Raw genomic sequence first — 15008 nt, forward strand, 5'->3', positions numbered from 1 at the left:
TGGGAGACTCTGAGCAGGGGCCGACGGCTGCCCCCACCCTACCGGGAGCGGGCCTAGGCCACTGCACCCGCACACCCCCATCGCCAAACCCCACATCCACTGGGAAGGTGACCCACAACTGGAAAATAATTATACAGCAGAGCTTCTCCCACGGGAGTGAGAGCTCTGAGCCCCACATCAACCACTCCAGTCTGAGGGTCCGACATCAGGAGCAGGAGCCCCCAGAGCACCGAGTTCTGTTTTGCGGGCCAGGAGGACCTCCTCCTGTGCAGGAACTCCACAGGACTGGGGGCGACAGAGACTCCACTCTTAGAGGGACGAGATTTCACATGCACTGGGACCCAGTACGAAGCAGTGGCTCCACAGAAGCCTGGGCTACGTCTACCTGTGGGTGCTGGAGGCTCTCCTGGGGTTGTGGGGGTCAACTGTGGCTCGCTATGGGGGCAAGGACACTGGGAGTGAAGGCCCAGAGAATCCTGATCAACGTGAGCTCTCCCAGGGGTAGTCATTTTGGCACCAAGACCTTGCCCCACCCAACAGCCTGTAGGGTCCAGTGCTGGGATGCCTCAAGCCAAACCACCAGCAATGGGGGAGAACACAGCTCCAATCATCAGCAGACAGGCTGTTAAAGTTGTACTGAGCTCACAGCCACCTCTAAACACACCCCTTGACATGGTTCTGCCCACTAAACAGACAAGACCTAGCTCTACCCACCAAGGGGTAGGCACGAGTCCCTCCCACCAGGAAGCCTGCACTAGCCCCTGGACCAACCTCACCCACCAAGGGGCAGAAGACACCTGAAGCAAGAGGAACTATGATCCTGCTGCCTGAGTAAAGGAAACCACAAACACAGGAAGTTACACAAAATAAAATAGCAGAGAAGTATGTTCTAGATGAAGGAACAAGATAAAAAACCGGAAGAACAATCAAGTGGAGATAGGCAATCTAAATGAATAACAACGCAGAGTAATGAGAGTACAGGTGACACAAGATCACAGAAAGACAGTGGAGGCAAAAGAAATGCTTAACAAAGAGCTGGGAGACTTGCAGAACAAATAAACAGATGAACAATACAATAACAAATATGAAAACATACTAGCAGGAATCAATAGCAGAATAACTTAAGCAGAAGAAAAGAATAAGTCAGTTGGCACATAAAATGGTGGGAATAGCTGAGGAGCAGAATAAAGAAAAAAGAATGAGAAGAAATGAGGACAGGTTGAGAGATCTCTGGGACAAAATTAAACACATCAACATTAGAATTATAGGGGTTCCAGAAGAAGAAAAGAAAAAGTGTCTATGACATAAATCACAGCAAGACATTTTTTGATCCACTTCCTAGAGTAATGAAAATAAAAACAAAAATAAACAAATGGGACCTAATTAAACTGAAAAGCTTTTTGCACAGCAAAGGAAACCATAAACAAAATGAAAAGACAATCCACAGAATGACAGAAAATATTTGTAAATGAAGTGACTGACAAGGGATTAATCTCCAAAATATACAAACAGCTCATGCAGTTCAACAACAAAAAAATGAACAACCCCATCATATAATGGGCAGAAGACCTAAGTAGATATTTCTCAAAGGAAGACATACATATGGCCAGAAAGCACATGAAAAGATGCTCAACATCACTAGAGAAATGACTAGAGAAATGCAAATCAAAGCTACAATGAGGCATTACCTCATACCAGTCAGCATGGCCATGATCAAAAATGTATAAATGATAAATGCTGGAGAGGGTGTGGAGAAAAGGGAAGTCTCCTACACTTTGGGCAGGAATGTAAATTGGTACAATCATTATGGAGAATGTTATGGAAGTTCCTTAAAAAACTAAAAATAGGACTACCATATGACCCAGCAATCATACTCCTAGGCACATACCCAGAGAAAACCGTACTTTGAAAAGATACATTCATCCCAATGTTCACTGCAGCACTATTTACAGTAGCCAGGACATAGAAGCAAACTAAATGTCCATCAAAAAATGAATGGATAAAGATGCAGTACATATAAACAATGGAACTACCATAGGATCCACCAATGCAATTCCTGGGCATATGAAAACCATAACTGAAAAGATACACGCACCCCAATGTTCATAGCAGCATAGTTTAAAATAGCCAAGTCATCTAAGCAACCTAAATGCCCATCACAAGGGAATGGGTAAAGAAGACGTGGTACTTATAGACAATGGAATATTACTAAGCCAAAAAAAGAATGAAACAATGCAATTTGCAGGAACTCAGTTAAGTTCAGTCGTTCAGTCGTGTCTGACTCTTTACAGGAACATAGGTGGACCTAAAAATTATAATACTAAGCAAAGTCAGACAGAGAAAGACAAATATCCTATGGTATCACTTATGTGGAATATAAAAAAAAATTGATACAGATGAACTTCTTTACAAAACAGAAATAGACTCCCAGTCTTCAAAAACAAACGTCTGGCTACCAAAGGGTAAATGTGGAGGGTAGGGATAAATTAGGAGTTTAGGAATAACATACACACACACTACTATAAATAAAACAGATAGTCAACAAAGACCAACCATATAGCACAGGGAAGGCTACTCGATATTCTATAATAACCTATACTGGAAAAGAATCTAAAATAGAATGAACATATGTATAACTGAAATCTTTAGCTGTATACCTGAGACTAACATAGCATTGTACATCAACTATACTCCAATATAAAATAAAAATTAAAAAACATTGCATTACTATGTTGCATACATGAAACTCATAATATGTAAATCAAGTATATTTTAATACAAAATAAAAATTAATCAATAAACAATAAAATACCTAAAGAAAAAGCATACCCCCAAAGGATGGAGAAGTCGCTCTCAAGGATATCTAGAAATGAAACAAAGAGAAAGCAAAACAACCTGAGGTGGGAGTTGGGCACCGCTTCTTACCATCCAATTAACATGTGAAAAGGGCTCAAGAGAATCAGTTATGGGGCAATTAAACAATGAGGAATTTTGTTTTTAAGCACTTTCTAGCACTCGGTTATTATTTTTATCTTTGGCTGACAAAGCACAGAAGAAAATGGCTTTGAGTCACTTTAAGTATCAGTAACAAGTCATAAAAAGGCTAAACACTTCCTATTAGAAGCGAATGATTTATTTGTCAATATTAATTCTGCAAGTAGGAAATCCTCTCTCTTAGCCCTCCTTTCAAAATATAATCATTACTTACCTTGGAAATAGCCGTTTGAAGTTTTCTGAGGCTGGGAGGCACAGTCTCTGTGCTTACGAATCAGGTAGGTATTGCCACTCAAGCTCTTAGTCAGCAGTGATCATGCTGGGCTGGAAAGCTGTCAGTTTTGACTGCAAAACCAGGACCTTGGGCAATCTGTTAGTTATCCAGATTTATTTAGGGCCCACAGAGGGCAGAGTTGAGATAGGTGAGACAGGACTTAATGGCAGTGTTTCTAGTTCTATTCAGTAACTAAAAAACAGAGGCAGACTGAAGATCAGAAACCTTTATTTTACTCAGTTTATTTGAAGAGATACACAGAGTTAAACCGGGCAGTCACATGACCAAGCAATTCAATTCTACCAATAGCAAGAAATCATTATTTAGAAAAAAGTCATTGGTGAGCATGGCAAACCGATTTTCAGGAGGAAAAAGACTAAGTTCAATTTCAAGAACTTCACTGTATTTTTTGTGTTTATAAATTATCTCATCAGAACACACAAAATCAAGGCAGAGACTGTGTAACAGGCAACTGGGTCAGATGTAAGTACAAGGAAATATTGCACTGAATCAGAAATAGACATTTAAAATACTATCATCACCAAGAATCATATTTTCACTAAAGAATAAGCATTCCAAAGAAGCAAAGACTATTTGGTCAATACAAAAATTAGTAAGGAAATATTTTTAAAGTGCACATTCCCTGAAAAATTCAATTTTATATGTAAAATGCACATTCACATACAGAGGACCATTTTAAAAAGTCTTAACAATCTGACCTTGCAACAAGTCGCAGATACAATCTCTAACAGTCTGTGAGTGCAGGTATAAAACTGACAATGAGAACATTTCAATGTAGTCTACATTTTTACTTGAATGTTCTTCAGTTTCCAAGTTGGAAACTTTCGGGTAGCCAATGGAATGCTAGTGGTATGACTGCATAAGAAGAGATGTTGGATTTTTCCAACATGATATCTTTTAAGTACACTTTTGACAACTGGACTTTTTATTATAGCACTCTCACAGGGTTTCCTGTTATAAGGACCTCAAGAGAAGGAACCCGTTATTAAAGGTATCAAAGCAACAGTAAATGAATGTGAATGGTGCTCAGTGACAGGGATTTTCAGGTTGACAGACATCACAGCAGGTGCTAAACTATAATACAAATGGCTTTGTGTAAAGTGATAAAAACTTTAAAAGTATATGAGTATCAACCTATAAAATCTGAAGTTTCATATCTTACATGGCTTACTGGGTAACCAAAATTATCAATTTTTTGGAAAATGCCATAATGCTTTTAAAAAAGAACTAATCTGTTATCCTAAAGTGAAACATTTTTTTAAAAAATGACATGGAACAATTTGTTTTACACAACAGGAAATAACGGTTTCAATTAAAGAAACATGAAGATTTGCAGAAGAGTAGGATCCAGTGTCTTCTCAGTCCTTGTGCAGGCCTTTTAGGATAGCTCTGGAACAAATATTACTTTACACCAACTGGGGTAGAGAGAAACAGTAGGAGAAAAGGTCTGCGCTGACAGCTGTTTGGGGCAATGATCAAAGGTACAGAATATAAGAATCCTAAAAATTTTAACCAATCAGTGCTAGCTTGATTAGGTATAGCATTATCAGTAAGGTATAATTTCAAAAGCACATTTCAAAGGATTGGGCCGGAGGGCGGATGGTTCTCATTTACAGTATGCAAAAGAGCGATCAGTGATACTGGGTAGCACCAAAGAAAATCAGATTCAACAAATTTTGCATTGAATCTTGCAAAAAGAATCAAGTTATCTGTATTTTCTACTTGAATCCTACATAAATTAGGAAATTCAATTATCTTCGGCTAGAAAGTATTGGCATCTGTCTGGCAGTCTCCAGAGAATAAGTATTTTGGCCCTAAAAGACTGTGACCTATGAATCAGCTCCCCACTCACCTCTGTCCATTTGGCGACTCAGATGGCAGGCAGATGGAGCAAAATCAATGACCTTAAAAAGAGAACTTCTGTGCCCAATCCCAGTAAAATGCTTAGTGCGAGAGAGGGGGAAATACACTGAATTAAAGGATATTCTGTGATCTTTTCTGGGAGCTGTTTGTGAATCTAACTTTTCTATGCTTTTTCTAGACCACTGATACTTGGTGGGACATATTACACAGGTATCAGATATATACCAGAAAAGGAAAACATTTCCAAAATAAGAGCTATCCTATCTTCTCACTCAAAAGAAAAAGACAGTGCTCACAGCCTAAAAACTCCCTGAGTTGTGGGTCTGTTGCGCCTTACCCAAAGTAAAGTAAGGCTTGGCACAATCCAGATTGTTTCAACAATCACTGAATGGTACATGCCTCCTACAGCAGTGGCTTTCAGGTTCCTCCTCCCCAAACTGCAATTCACCATAAGAAATTACATTTTGTGACCCAGTACACACAGTATATAGATTATTTAACTAATTATTTAACTCAAACAATATTTAACCTTGTTACCTGCAAAGCTCTTTTCTTTTCTATTCCATTAAGAAAATATGCTGGTCTTGAACTGATTGCCTGGGTCACTAATGGGTTAAGACCTACAGTTTGAAAAACACCGTCCTGAGGATTTTAGCTGACCTTGAGAGAAGGTAAAAGCAACGGCCCTGGAATCCGAACAGCCTTCTCTGATCTATGGTGGCTGGGGCATGAATACGTCCATTTCCAAACAGCTGCTTCTACCTTCAGTGTATTCGGCAAACACTTTCAGTTCCTACAGGCAAACTAACCCAGTACCTTGTGGCAATCTTTTTAATACTGGGGCCTGAAAAGTACCAGCGAAAACTGGTCATTGATGACTTAATAAATAAGGTCTATAAAATTCAGCACTAAGTAGCATCTTTACTTTTTACCAGACAGTAACAGGATACTACTTCACAGGATATTTCTAAGAGATGAGTTAGGTATGTGTATACTCACTGGGACAGTATTTTTACTACTACTTTTGGAAAAAATGATGGATATAATTATGATAGAATTGACAAATAAGTTTCAGAAAATCTTCTTTGGAGGCCACAGGATAGTTTTGGGATTGATTAGGATTATGGAGGAGAGAGGGACAGGAAAGGACTGCCACGGCTAATCATGATTATTTAGGGACCAGAAAATAACGCAGTTGCACTGAAGTGAGCCTGGGAAAAATCCCAAGGGCTTGCGAACACCAGGGAAGGAGCAGCCAATATACATATTGTAGTTGGGAAGTCACTGCAGAAGCGCACATGCTCTTTGGTTCACAGAGTCTTTTGTAAATGTGAAGAAATCACAAACTTCTTTTTGTATCAGAAATTAAAGTTGCTATGTTTAGTGATTATAGTTTTCTGGAGGAGAGTTGGCTAGGAACAGACACTCTGCCTTCAGCTTCATACATAATCACACATCAGGATACATGAAGGGCACAGGGCAACAGCTAACACATAATAGAAAGAGATGAAGGACAGAATACTCAGGACCCCTTTCCACAGCAACTACCCAACAACGAAGACAAGTTTAAAGTTCCCAAGCTGAGAACCACTAAACATAGTTAAATATAATTCAAGGTAGGTTACTTTTTAAATACCATTAAGATTATGGACTCTGTAATATTCAAGAAAAAGACTACAGAATCAAACATATAACTGTAAATTGTAAAATATTATGCTAAAAAGACTGACTCGTTATCTAGTGATTTACTTATGTTCTTTGTTTTAGATGAAAAAAAGCTTCAAAGACAACTGATAAAACTATTGCTCTTGAAATTGTGGGTCTTTCTATTCCAGAGACAGGAACGGATGGGAGGTGTTGATGGACAGATGACTGATGGGGGGAGAAAGAATAAGAAAGGATATTTCTAGGCCCTTATTGGCATGGGAACAGGAAAAAAGGGCACACTGGCTTTGCATGTGTACTAATGACAAGACCCACTCTGGCTGGCCTCCAGAGGATACCAGAAGGATTTCTCTCCTTACACTAATAAGACTCTTCCCCTTAATCATGGGATACCCAAAGAGTGATGGGTCTCTATTCTTTCTGAGAATAAAACCATGGAACTGGAGTAGGTAATGAGGCACTTGGCTAATGACACTGACTAGAACTCCAGTAAAGCAACATTTCAGATGAGGACAATTTGATCAAAGATTTCTGACTACCTCTATTCTTAGGTTTAATTCTAATGTATGCAAAATTGGCGGAGCTCAGCAAAAGACAAAAAGTATATGTTACTTTGAACAAAGGCCATCAAGGGAACATGCACTATCGTGAGATTTGAAACTTGTCATCTTGTGATTAAATTTATGTTCAGCAAAGAAAAAAAAATCCTGAAGGAACTATTATTAATAAACAATGTGTTTTTATAATCAGAGGAAAATCAGTAGTATTTAGCAGCAATATTTGGTCAGGAAGAAATACAATTACAGTCTGGCATGCTGTTTATTTTAGCTTTTACAACAAATCAAGGGTTCAAGGAATATGAGAATTTCACAACCATTAACGTCTTATACAGTCTCCGATTCTAAAAAGTTTACAGTAACTTGGTGGCATGTACAACATGCATCAAATACTCTATTATTCAATAAATAAGATACTGCATTGTTCTCTTCATGGTTTACAATCATGTATTTATCCTCTTTCATTTGAAAACTCTCATTAATATAAAGGTACAAGGATCTTGGGCAAAAACCAAGGGAAAAAACACCCATGACATTTTTACTGATTTGCTACCCATAGATCTTGCTTGGATGAGCTACACACTTAGAAAGAGTGATTCTCATTTGAATAAGACAAAGCAAACCAGAAATTCTCAATTTATTGCCAATAGAATAGGTTACTGGGTTAGATTTTAGGGTACACACATTTATCCTACATTTGTACAGAGAGGGGCTATCTGTTCTGAAGCATAACTTGTATTAAGACAGTAAAATTTTATTTCATACTACCAGTGAATAGGAAGCTGGTATTGTTAAGGCCTCAGGAATTTTCCTTTAAGGTCAGCAATCTATTAAATCTATTAAAAATATAACCTTGGTAAACCAAGTAGATCTCAAGATGCTGGCTTTGAGGAAGTATTTCTAAGGCTTTAAAGTTTTGAGAGGGACTTTCCCTGTTCAGGTATGACACTCATTTCTTCAAGCCTTTCTTAAGATGAGGCTTGAAGGGGTATTTGTCAATTTGTATCATATAAAATAAAAAAGATTATTTTTCATAGTCATGCTATGTACTTCAAATAGTAATTTAAGTCTACCCTTTATTTAAAAAAATAAGGAAAATCATACTAAAATATTTATCTGTAAAATGAAATTCATGTTTCTAAAGAAACTACCACCAAAGTTATCTTGATAGCACTAAGGCAATGTCTGATTTCATCATCTGTTCATCATCCATTCAGGGAGTCTGGCATAAGCATGATACAACTTTAAAATGTGAACTAGGAATATTCAATTTAGCTCCATTAAATTTAGGCTAAATATGGGCAATTTCTCCACCATTATAGAGAATCACCTGGAGCAAATACTTAAGATTCATAAAAGAAATACTTCTTTTATAAAGTAATCAGAATTTAACTGGATGCATGATTTCAAGTTAGAAAACCAAATGGATCCCCAAAGAGTTGAACCATGTAGCTGTTTTACTTGATTCTGAATTTTTTAAAAAAGTACTTGAAATTACTTCTGTACTACACTTCCCAAACAGGTTTTGGAAGGTACAAGGTAGAAACTGTAATGATTTATTGCTGTATATCTTCAGGCAGTGGTCTCTGTCAGAGGTTCGGGGAAGGTTCTCTTGCTTCTTCTAGCTTTCTGAGGATCCACTGTTGTGGGGAAATGAAGCAACATTTACTTAACTTCAGTGAACTTGCAATGATAAAATGTAATGAGTGAAAATCTAGAAGCTATCTTCCAGTTTAGTCAGGAGTATACAGATATAGCCAAGAACTAAATTCACTATGTAGGAGAGATCATTCATTCACTTAAATAGTCCAAGTGACTCAGGAACAATGGTACTGGGTTTGATTTAACAGTAGTAATAATACTATTCTAAGGTCTTTGGACTTAGATGTTCATCTTCAAAATAAGAAAAGTAAAATGAACCATCCTGAGAGAGAAGAGTAATTTGACAGCTGGATTGAATAACTCTGGCATAGCATAAAAATCATCCAGGCAGAATTCCTTCCAAGCTATGCCAATTCTGTATCACAAACCTTCATCATTCTATATATTGGGTTCTGACTGAATAGGAATAATACATAAAATTCTACAGTAAATAGCAACATAGCAACATTCTTGAGCATATTAATAGGTGCTTTCCGATGTATTTTTCTATTTCCAAAGGATCTGAAATTTCAAAATGCAAATGAAATGGAAAACTTTCCACTGATAAAGTCTATTATCATTTGGCCTATATGACAAATAAAAGCCATGGAGTCAGTGATAACTGGGGTTATCCCATTATGAAAATCTTAAGCAGATATATTTGTGCTTTTTTATTTAAGAAGAACCTAGTGGGAACAGCTCTAAGATAAGTAGAGAAAGAGAACTAGGCTCAGTAGCTTTTTCTGGATGCAGGGAGATTAAAAAGAACTTTGAGATAAAATAATATGGTGACATATTATTTAATGTTTAATATTTAATATTTAATTTTCCATTGGAAAACTTATTACAGAGAAACTGAAGGTAATGTCCCCTTCAGCAACATGAAGAAGATGGCCTGCAAGTCATATTATCATCATGCTTTACACTGTCTCCCTGTTCCAGGCAACATGCATACTGAGGCTCTAGCCACTTTATCATTCTTTCTTCGTAACTTGTCTCCTTTTCAGTTTTCTATTGTCAGTATGTCAATGTTACTTTATATTACAATGTCTAGACAGAAAATGGCTCAGCACTTGCTAAATGATACAAGGCACACATGTATGGGTGAGAGAGGTTCCTGCTTTGACCTCCAGGTGTGAGAAGTGAACTGGTAAAGTCATAACCAGCCAGGACCAACACAGAGAGACCAGAGGCCCAGGGAGTCAGCAAAGAAGCCACGTGTTCTTATTTGTAATTTCACAACCCAGTGAGCAAAATTTAGCATCAGGAATAGCATCTAAGTTGTGACCAGTGAGGTAGATAATCAATTCAGTCTTCCTTTTCTTGACAGTGCATACACTTTTAATTGTCACAATCCCTAAAGTATGTAGAAGGCTTTTCAATTCACCTAATTCACATTTTGAGGAAACTGAGGTTAACTGTCTTCCCCGAGGTCCTACAGTCAAGAAGGAGCAGAATCAGTAGCTAAAGGCCAGATTTCCTGACTCCAGGCATGGCTCCTCTCCCGTTGTGCCAGGCTCCAGTAACTAAAGGAGAAAACCACTGCAGCCCCACAGCAGAGAAACGAACAGTGCGGTGCTATGCTCCCACTGCCGGGGCTGGTCGATGAGCATTAGACTGAGTTAATTTCCTTTGTTTGTTGGCTTTTTTTTGCAAAGTATTACAGTTAAGATTTAAAATAAGAGAGCAATTTGATTTTAAAAACAAGTAGGATGCATGAGACAAGTGCTCGGGCCTGGTGCACTGGGAAGACCCAGAGGGATCAGATAGAGAGGGAGGTGGGAGGGGGGATTGGGATGGGGAACACATGTAAATCCATGGCTGATTCATGTCAATGTATGACAAAAACCACTACAATACTGTAAAGTAATTAGCCTCCAACTAATAAAAATAAATGGAAAAAAAAGAAAAAAAAAGGAGAAAAAAAAACAAGTAGGTGTGTGAATTCAATCTAATGAAAAAATAATTTTGGGTGAAATATTACATAGTTACATATATTAAAATAATCAAAACACAACATAAAATTGAAAAACACAACTTATCTGCCTTAAAGACTAATATTATCAATACAACTTACACGGCTTTAAAATGAGAAGCTGCTATGTGTTTAAGTAAAAGGTTGACTATATTTACCCTTGCATCCTCTGGGGTTCTGAAGTTAACTATTTTTCCAAACTCTTTGGCATGGAATACAGACTTCACCCGTTCCTATAAACAGAGTAAGTACTTCATTAAAATGGAAATCTAGTTGCAGAAATACTAATAAAGAAATGCCATTTAAAAAAAAAGCCAAGGATGAGAAATCAACAAGAATCAAATACAAACAAAAAAAGACTAAATTCTAACCCATCCATTATCACTAAACCTAAGACAAAAAATTTTAGGTGAGATTTCAATTGCTTTATAAAGCCATAAAAGGTTGGCACAGAGGATAGGAAGGAGATAAATCTAGAAGCAGTGCCACTGTTTTCCCTCTCTCAGATAGTTCTTGATTTCTGGCCAAGGATTCCTGACAATTTTCAGCTGAAAAATAATGCACACATGTGTGTGAATACACATACACGTGGTGCATAAGTATGTGCATGTGTTTCTGTAACTTGACATTTTAAACCAATGCAATTCTTTTTATTTAAAGAATGCAATAAAAATGTAGCTTCAGAATCAAAGAAATCACAGTGGGTGTTATATGACTGTTCTCCAATTATTTTTCAATCTTTTAGTATTCTGTTCACTGCTTGTGGGAGAACTGTTGGATGGTGGTGGATGTTAAGTATTAGAGGGACAAACAGAATGGAATTATTAAGAAGAGAGAGGGGTGGTGATTACTTCTATTAACCATGGGTAAAGACATAAAAGAAGCAGTGTATTACCAGTCTAACAATTTCTACAAGTAATTAGACTAAACAGGTGTATACAGACTTCAGAAGAAATCAGATTCTTCTACTTAAAAAAAAAAAAGGATGATTGCTAACATTAGGTCTCAGGGAAAGGTGGAAGAGGAAGAAATCAAGGAGATAAGAAGTTTATCTTTGTAGATAAAAAAAAAAGCTGCAAAAAACACAATATGGGCTAAAGCAGAGCCTAATAGCTACTCAGGTCAGTCGCTCAGTCGTGTCCAACTCTTTAAAACCCCATGGACTTCAGCATGCCAGGCTTCCCTGTCCATTACCAACTCTGGAGTTTACTCAAGCTCATGTCTATTGAGTCGGTGATGCCTCCCGACCATCTCACCCTGTCATGTCTCCTTCTCCTTCTGCCTCAATCTTTCCCAGCATCAGGGTCATTTCAAATGACTCAGTTCTTCACATCAGGTGGACAAGTATTGGAGTTTCAGCTTCAACATCAATCCTTCCAATGAATATTCAGAACTGATTTCCGTTAGGATGGACTGGATGGATCTCCTTGCAGTCCAAGGGATTCTCAGGAGTCTTCTCCAACACCACAGTTCAAAACCATCAATTCTTCAGCGCTCAGCTATCTTTATAGTCTAACTATCACATCTATACATGACTGCTGGAAAAACCATAGTTTTGACTAGATGGATCTTTGTTGGCAAAGTAATGTCTCTGCTTTTTAATAAGCTGTCTAGATTGGTCACAATTTTTCTTCCAAGGAGCGTCTTTTAATTTCATGGCTGCAATCACCATCTGCAGTGATTTTGGAGCCCAAAAAGTAAATTCTGTCACTGTTTCCACTGTTTCCCCATCTATTTGCCATGAAGTGATGGGACTGGATGCCATGATCTTAGTTTTCTGAATGTTGAGTTTTAAGCCAACTTTTTCACTCTTTTTCACTTTCATCAAGTCTCTTTAGTTCTTCTTCACTTTCTGCCATAAGGGTGTCATCTGCATACCTGAGGTTATTAATATTTCTCCCAGCAATCTTGATTCCAGCTTGTGCTTCATCCAGTCCAGCATTTCTCATGATATATTCTGCATATAAGTTAAATAAGCAGGGCAACAATATACAGCCTTGATTACTCTTTTCCCGATTTGGAACCAGTCTGTTGTACCATGTCCAGTTCTAATTGTTGCTTCTTGACCTGCATATAGATTTCTCAGGAAGCAGGTCAGGTGGTCTGGTATTCCCATTTCTTTTAAGACTTTCCCACAGTTTGTTGTGATCCACACAGTCAAGGCTTTGGCATAGTCAATAAAGCAGAAATAGATGTTTTTCTGGAACTCTTGCTTTTTCGATGATCCAGCAGATGTTGGCAATTTGATCTCTGGTTCCTCTGTCTTTTCTAAAACCAGCTTGAACATCTGGAAGTTCATGTTTCACATACTGTTGAAGCCTAGCTTGGAGAATTTTGAGCATCACTTTGCTAACGTGTGAGATGAGTGCAACTGTATGGTAGTCTGAACATTCTTTGGCATTGCCTTTCTTTGGGATTGGAATGAAAACTGACCTTTTCCAGTCCTGCGGCCACTGCTGAGTTTTCCAAATTTGCTGGCATATTGAGTGCAGCACTTTCACAGCATCATCTTTTAGGATTTGAAACAGCTCAATTGGAATGCCATCACCTCCACTAGCTTTGTTCATAGTGATGCTTCCTAAGGCCCACTTGACTTCACATTCCAGAATGTCTGGCTCTAAGTGAGTGATCACACCATCGTGATTATCTGGGTCATGAAGATCTTTTTTATATAGTTCTTCTGTATATTCTTGCCACCTGTTCTTACTATCTTCTGCATCTGTTAGGTCCCTACCATTTCTGTCCTTTATTGAGCCCATCTTTGCATGGAATGTTCCCTGGGTATCTCTAATTTTCTTATCTCTAGTCTTTCCCATTCTATTGTTTTCCTCTATTTCTTTGCACTGATCACTGAGGAAGGCTTTCTTCTCTCTCCTTGCTATTCTTTGGAACTCCGCATTCAAATGGGTATATCTTTCCTTTTCTCCTTTGCCTTTAGTTTCTCTTCTTTTCCTAGCTGTATGTAAGGCCTACTCAGACAACCATTTTGCTTTTTTGCATTTCTTTTTCTTGGGAATGGTCTTGATCACTGCCTCCTGTACAATGTCACAAACCTCTGTCCATAGTTCTTCAGGCACTCTATCCATCAGGTCTAATCCCTTGAATCTATCTGTCACTTCCACTGTATAGTCATAAGGGATTTTATTTAGGTCATACCTGAATGGTCTAGTGATTTTCCATACTTTCTTCAATTTAAGTCTGAATTTAGCAGTAAGTTCATGATCTGAGCCACAGTCAGCTCCTGGTCTTGTTTTTGCTGACTACATAGAGCTTTTCCATCTTTGGTTGCAAAGAATATAATCAGTCTGATTTTGGCATTGACCATCTGGTGATGTCCATGTGTAGAGTTTTCTCTTGTGTTGTTGGAAGAGGGTGTTTGCTATGACCAGTGAGTTCTCTTGGCAAAACTCTTTCAGCCTTTGCCCTGCTTCATTCCGTACTCCAAGGCCAAATTTGCCCATTACTGCAGGTATTTCTTGACTTCCTACTTGTGCATTCCAGTCCCCTATAATGAAAAGGACATCTTTTTTGGGTGTTAGTTCTAGACGATCTTGTTGTGGCTTCCCTGGTGGCTCAGAGGATAAAGTGTCTGCCTGCAATGTGGGAGATCCGGGTTTGATCCCTGGGTTGGGAAGATCCCCTGGAGAAGGAAATGGCAACCCACTCCAGGATTCTTGCCTGGAGAATCCCATGGATAGAGAAGCCTGGCGGTCTACAGTCCACGGGGTTGCAGAGTTGGACACGACTGAGTGACTTCACTTTCTTTCTTTCTAGATGATCTTGTAGGTCTTCAAAGAACTGTTCAACTTCAGCTTCTTCAGCATTAATGGTCAGGGCATAGACTTGGATTATCGCGATATTGAATGGTTTGTCTTGGAAACAACAGAAATCATTCTGTCATTTTTGAGATTGCATCCAAGTACTGCATTTCAAACTCTTCTGTTGACTATGAGGACTACTCCATTTCTTCTGAGGGATTCTTGCCCACAGTAGTAGATATAATGGTCATTTGAGTTAA

At 38.3% G+C, this 15008-nt stretch overlaps 1 protein-coding gene across 1 annotated transcript in view; it reads right to left on the minus strand.

The window, feature by feature from the left end:
• Positions 1-3479: 3479 nt before the first annotated feature.
• The window catches only part of VPS13A (vacuolar protein sorting 13 homolog A), a 253635-nt gene continuing 242106 nt past the window's right edge, over positions 3480-15008 (minus strand). Inside the window, exons 71-72 of the mRNA XM_020879716.2 lie at positions 11149-11223; positions 3480-9014 (exon numbers count right to left, since the gene is read on the minus strand). Coding sequence (XP_020735375.2) covers positions 8964-9014; positions 11149-11223 — 126 coding nt within the window. The 3' untranslated portion in view covers positions 3480-8963. The remainder of the gene's footprint in view (positions 9015-11148; positions 11224-15008) is intronic.

Source organism: Odocoileus virginianus, chromosome 18, assembly GCF_023699985.2.
Source record: "Odocoileus virginianus isolate 20LAN1187 ecotype Illinois chromosome 18, Ovbor_1.2, whole genome shotgun sequence".
In the NCBI taxonomy this organism is placed as follows: Eukaryota; Metazoa; Chordata; class Mammalia; order Artiodactyla; family Cervidae; genus Odocoileus; species Odocoileus virginianus.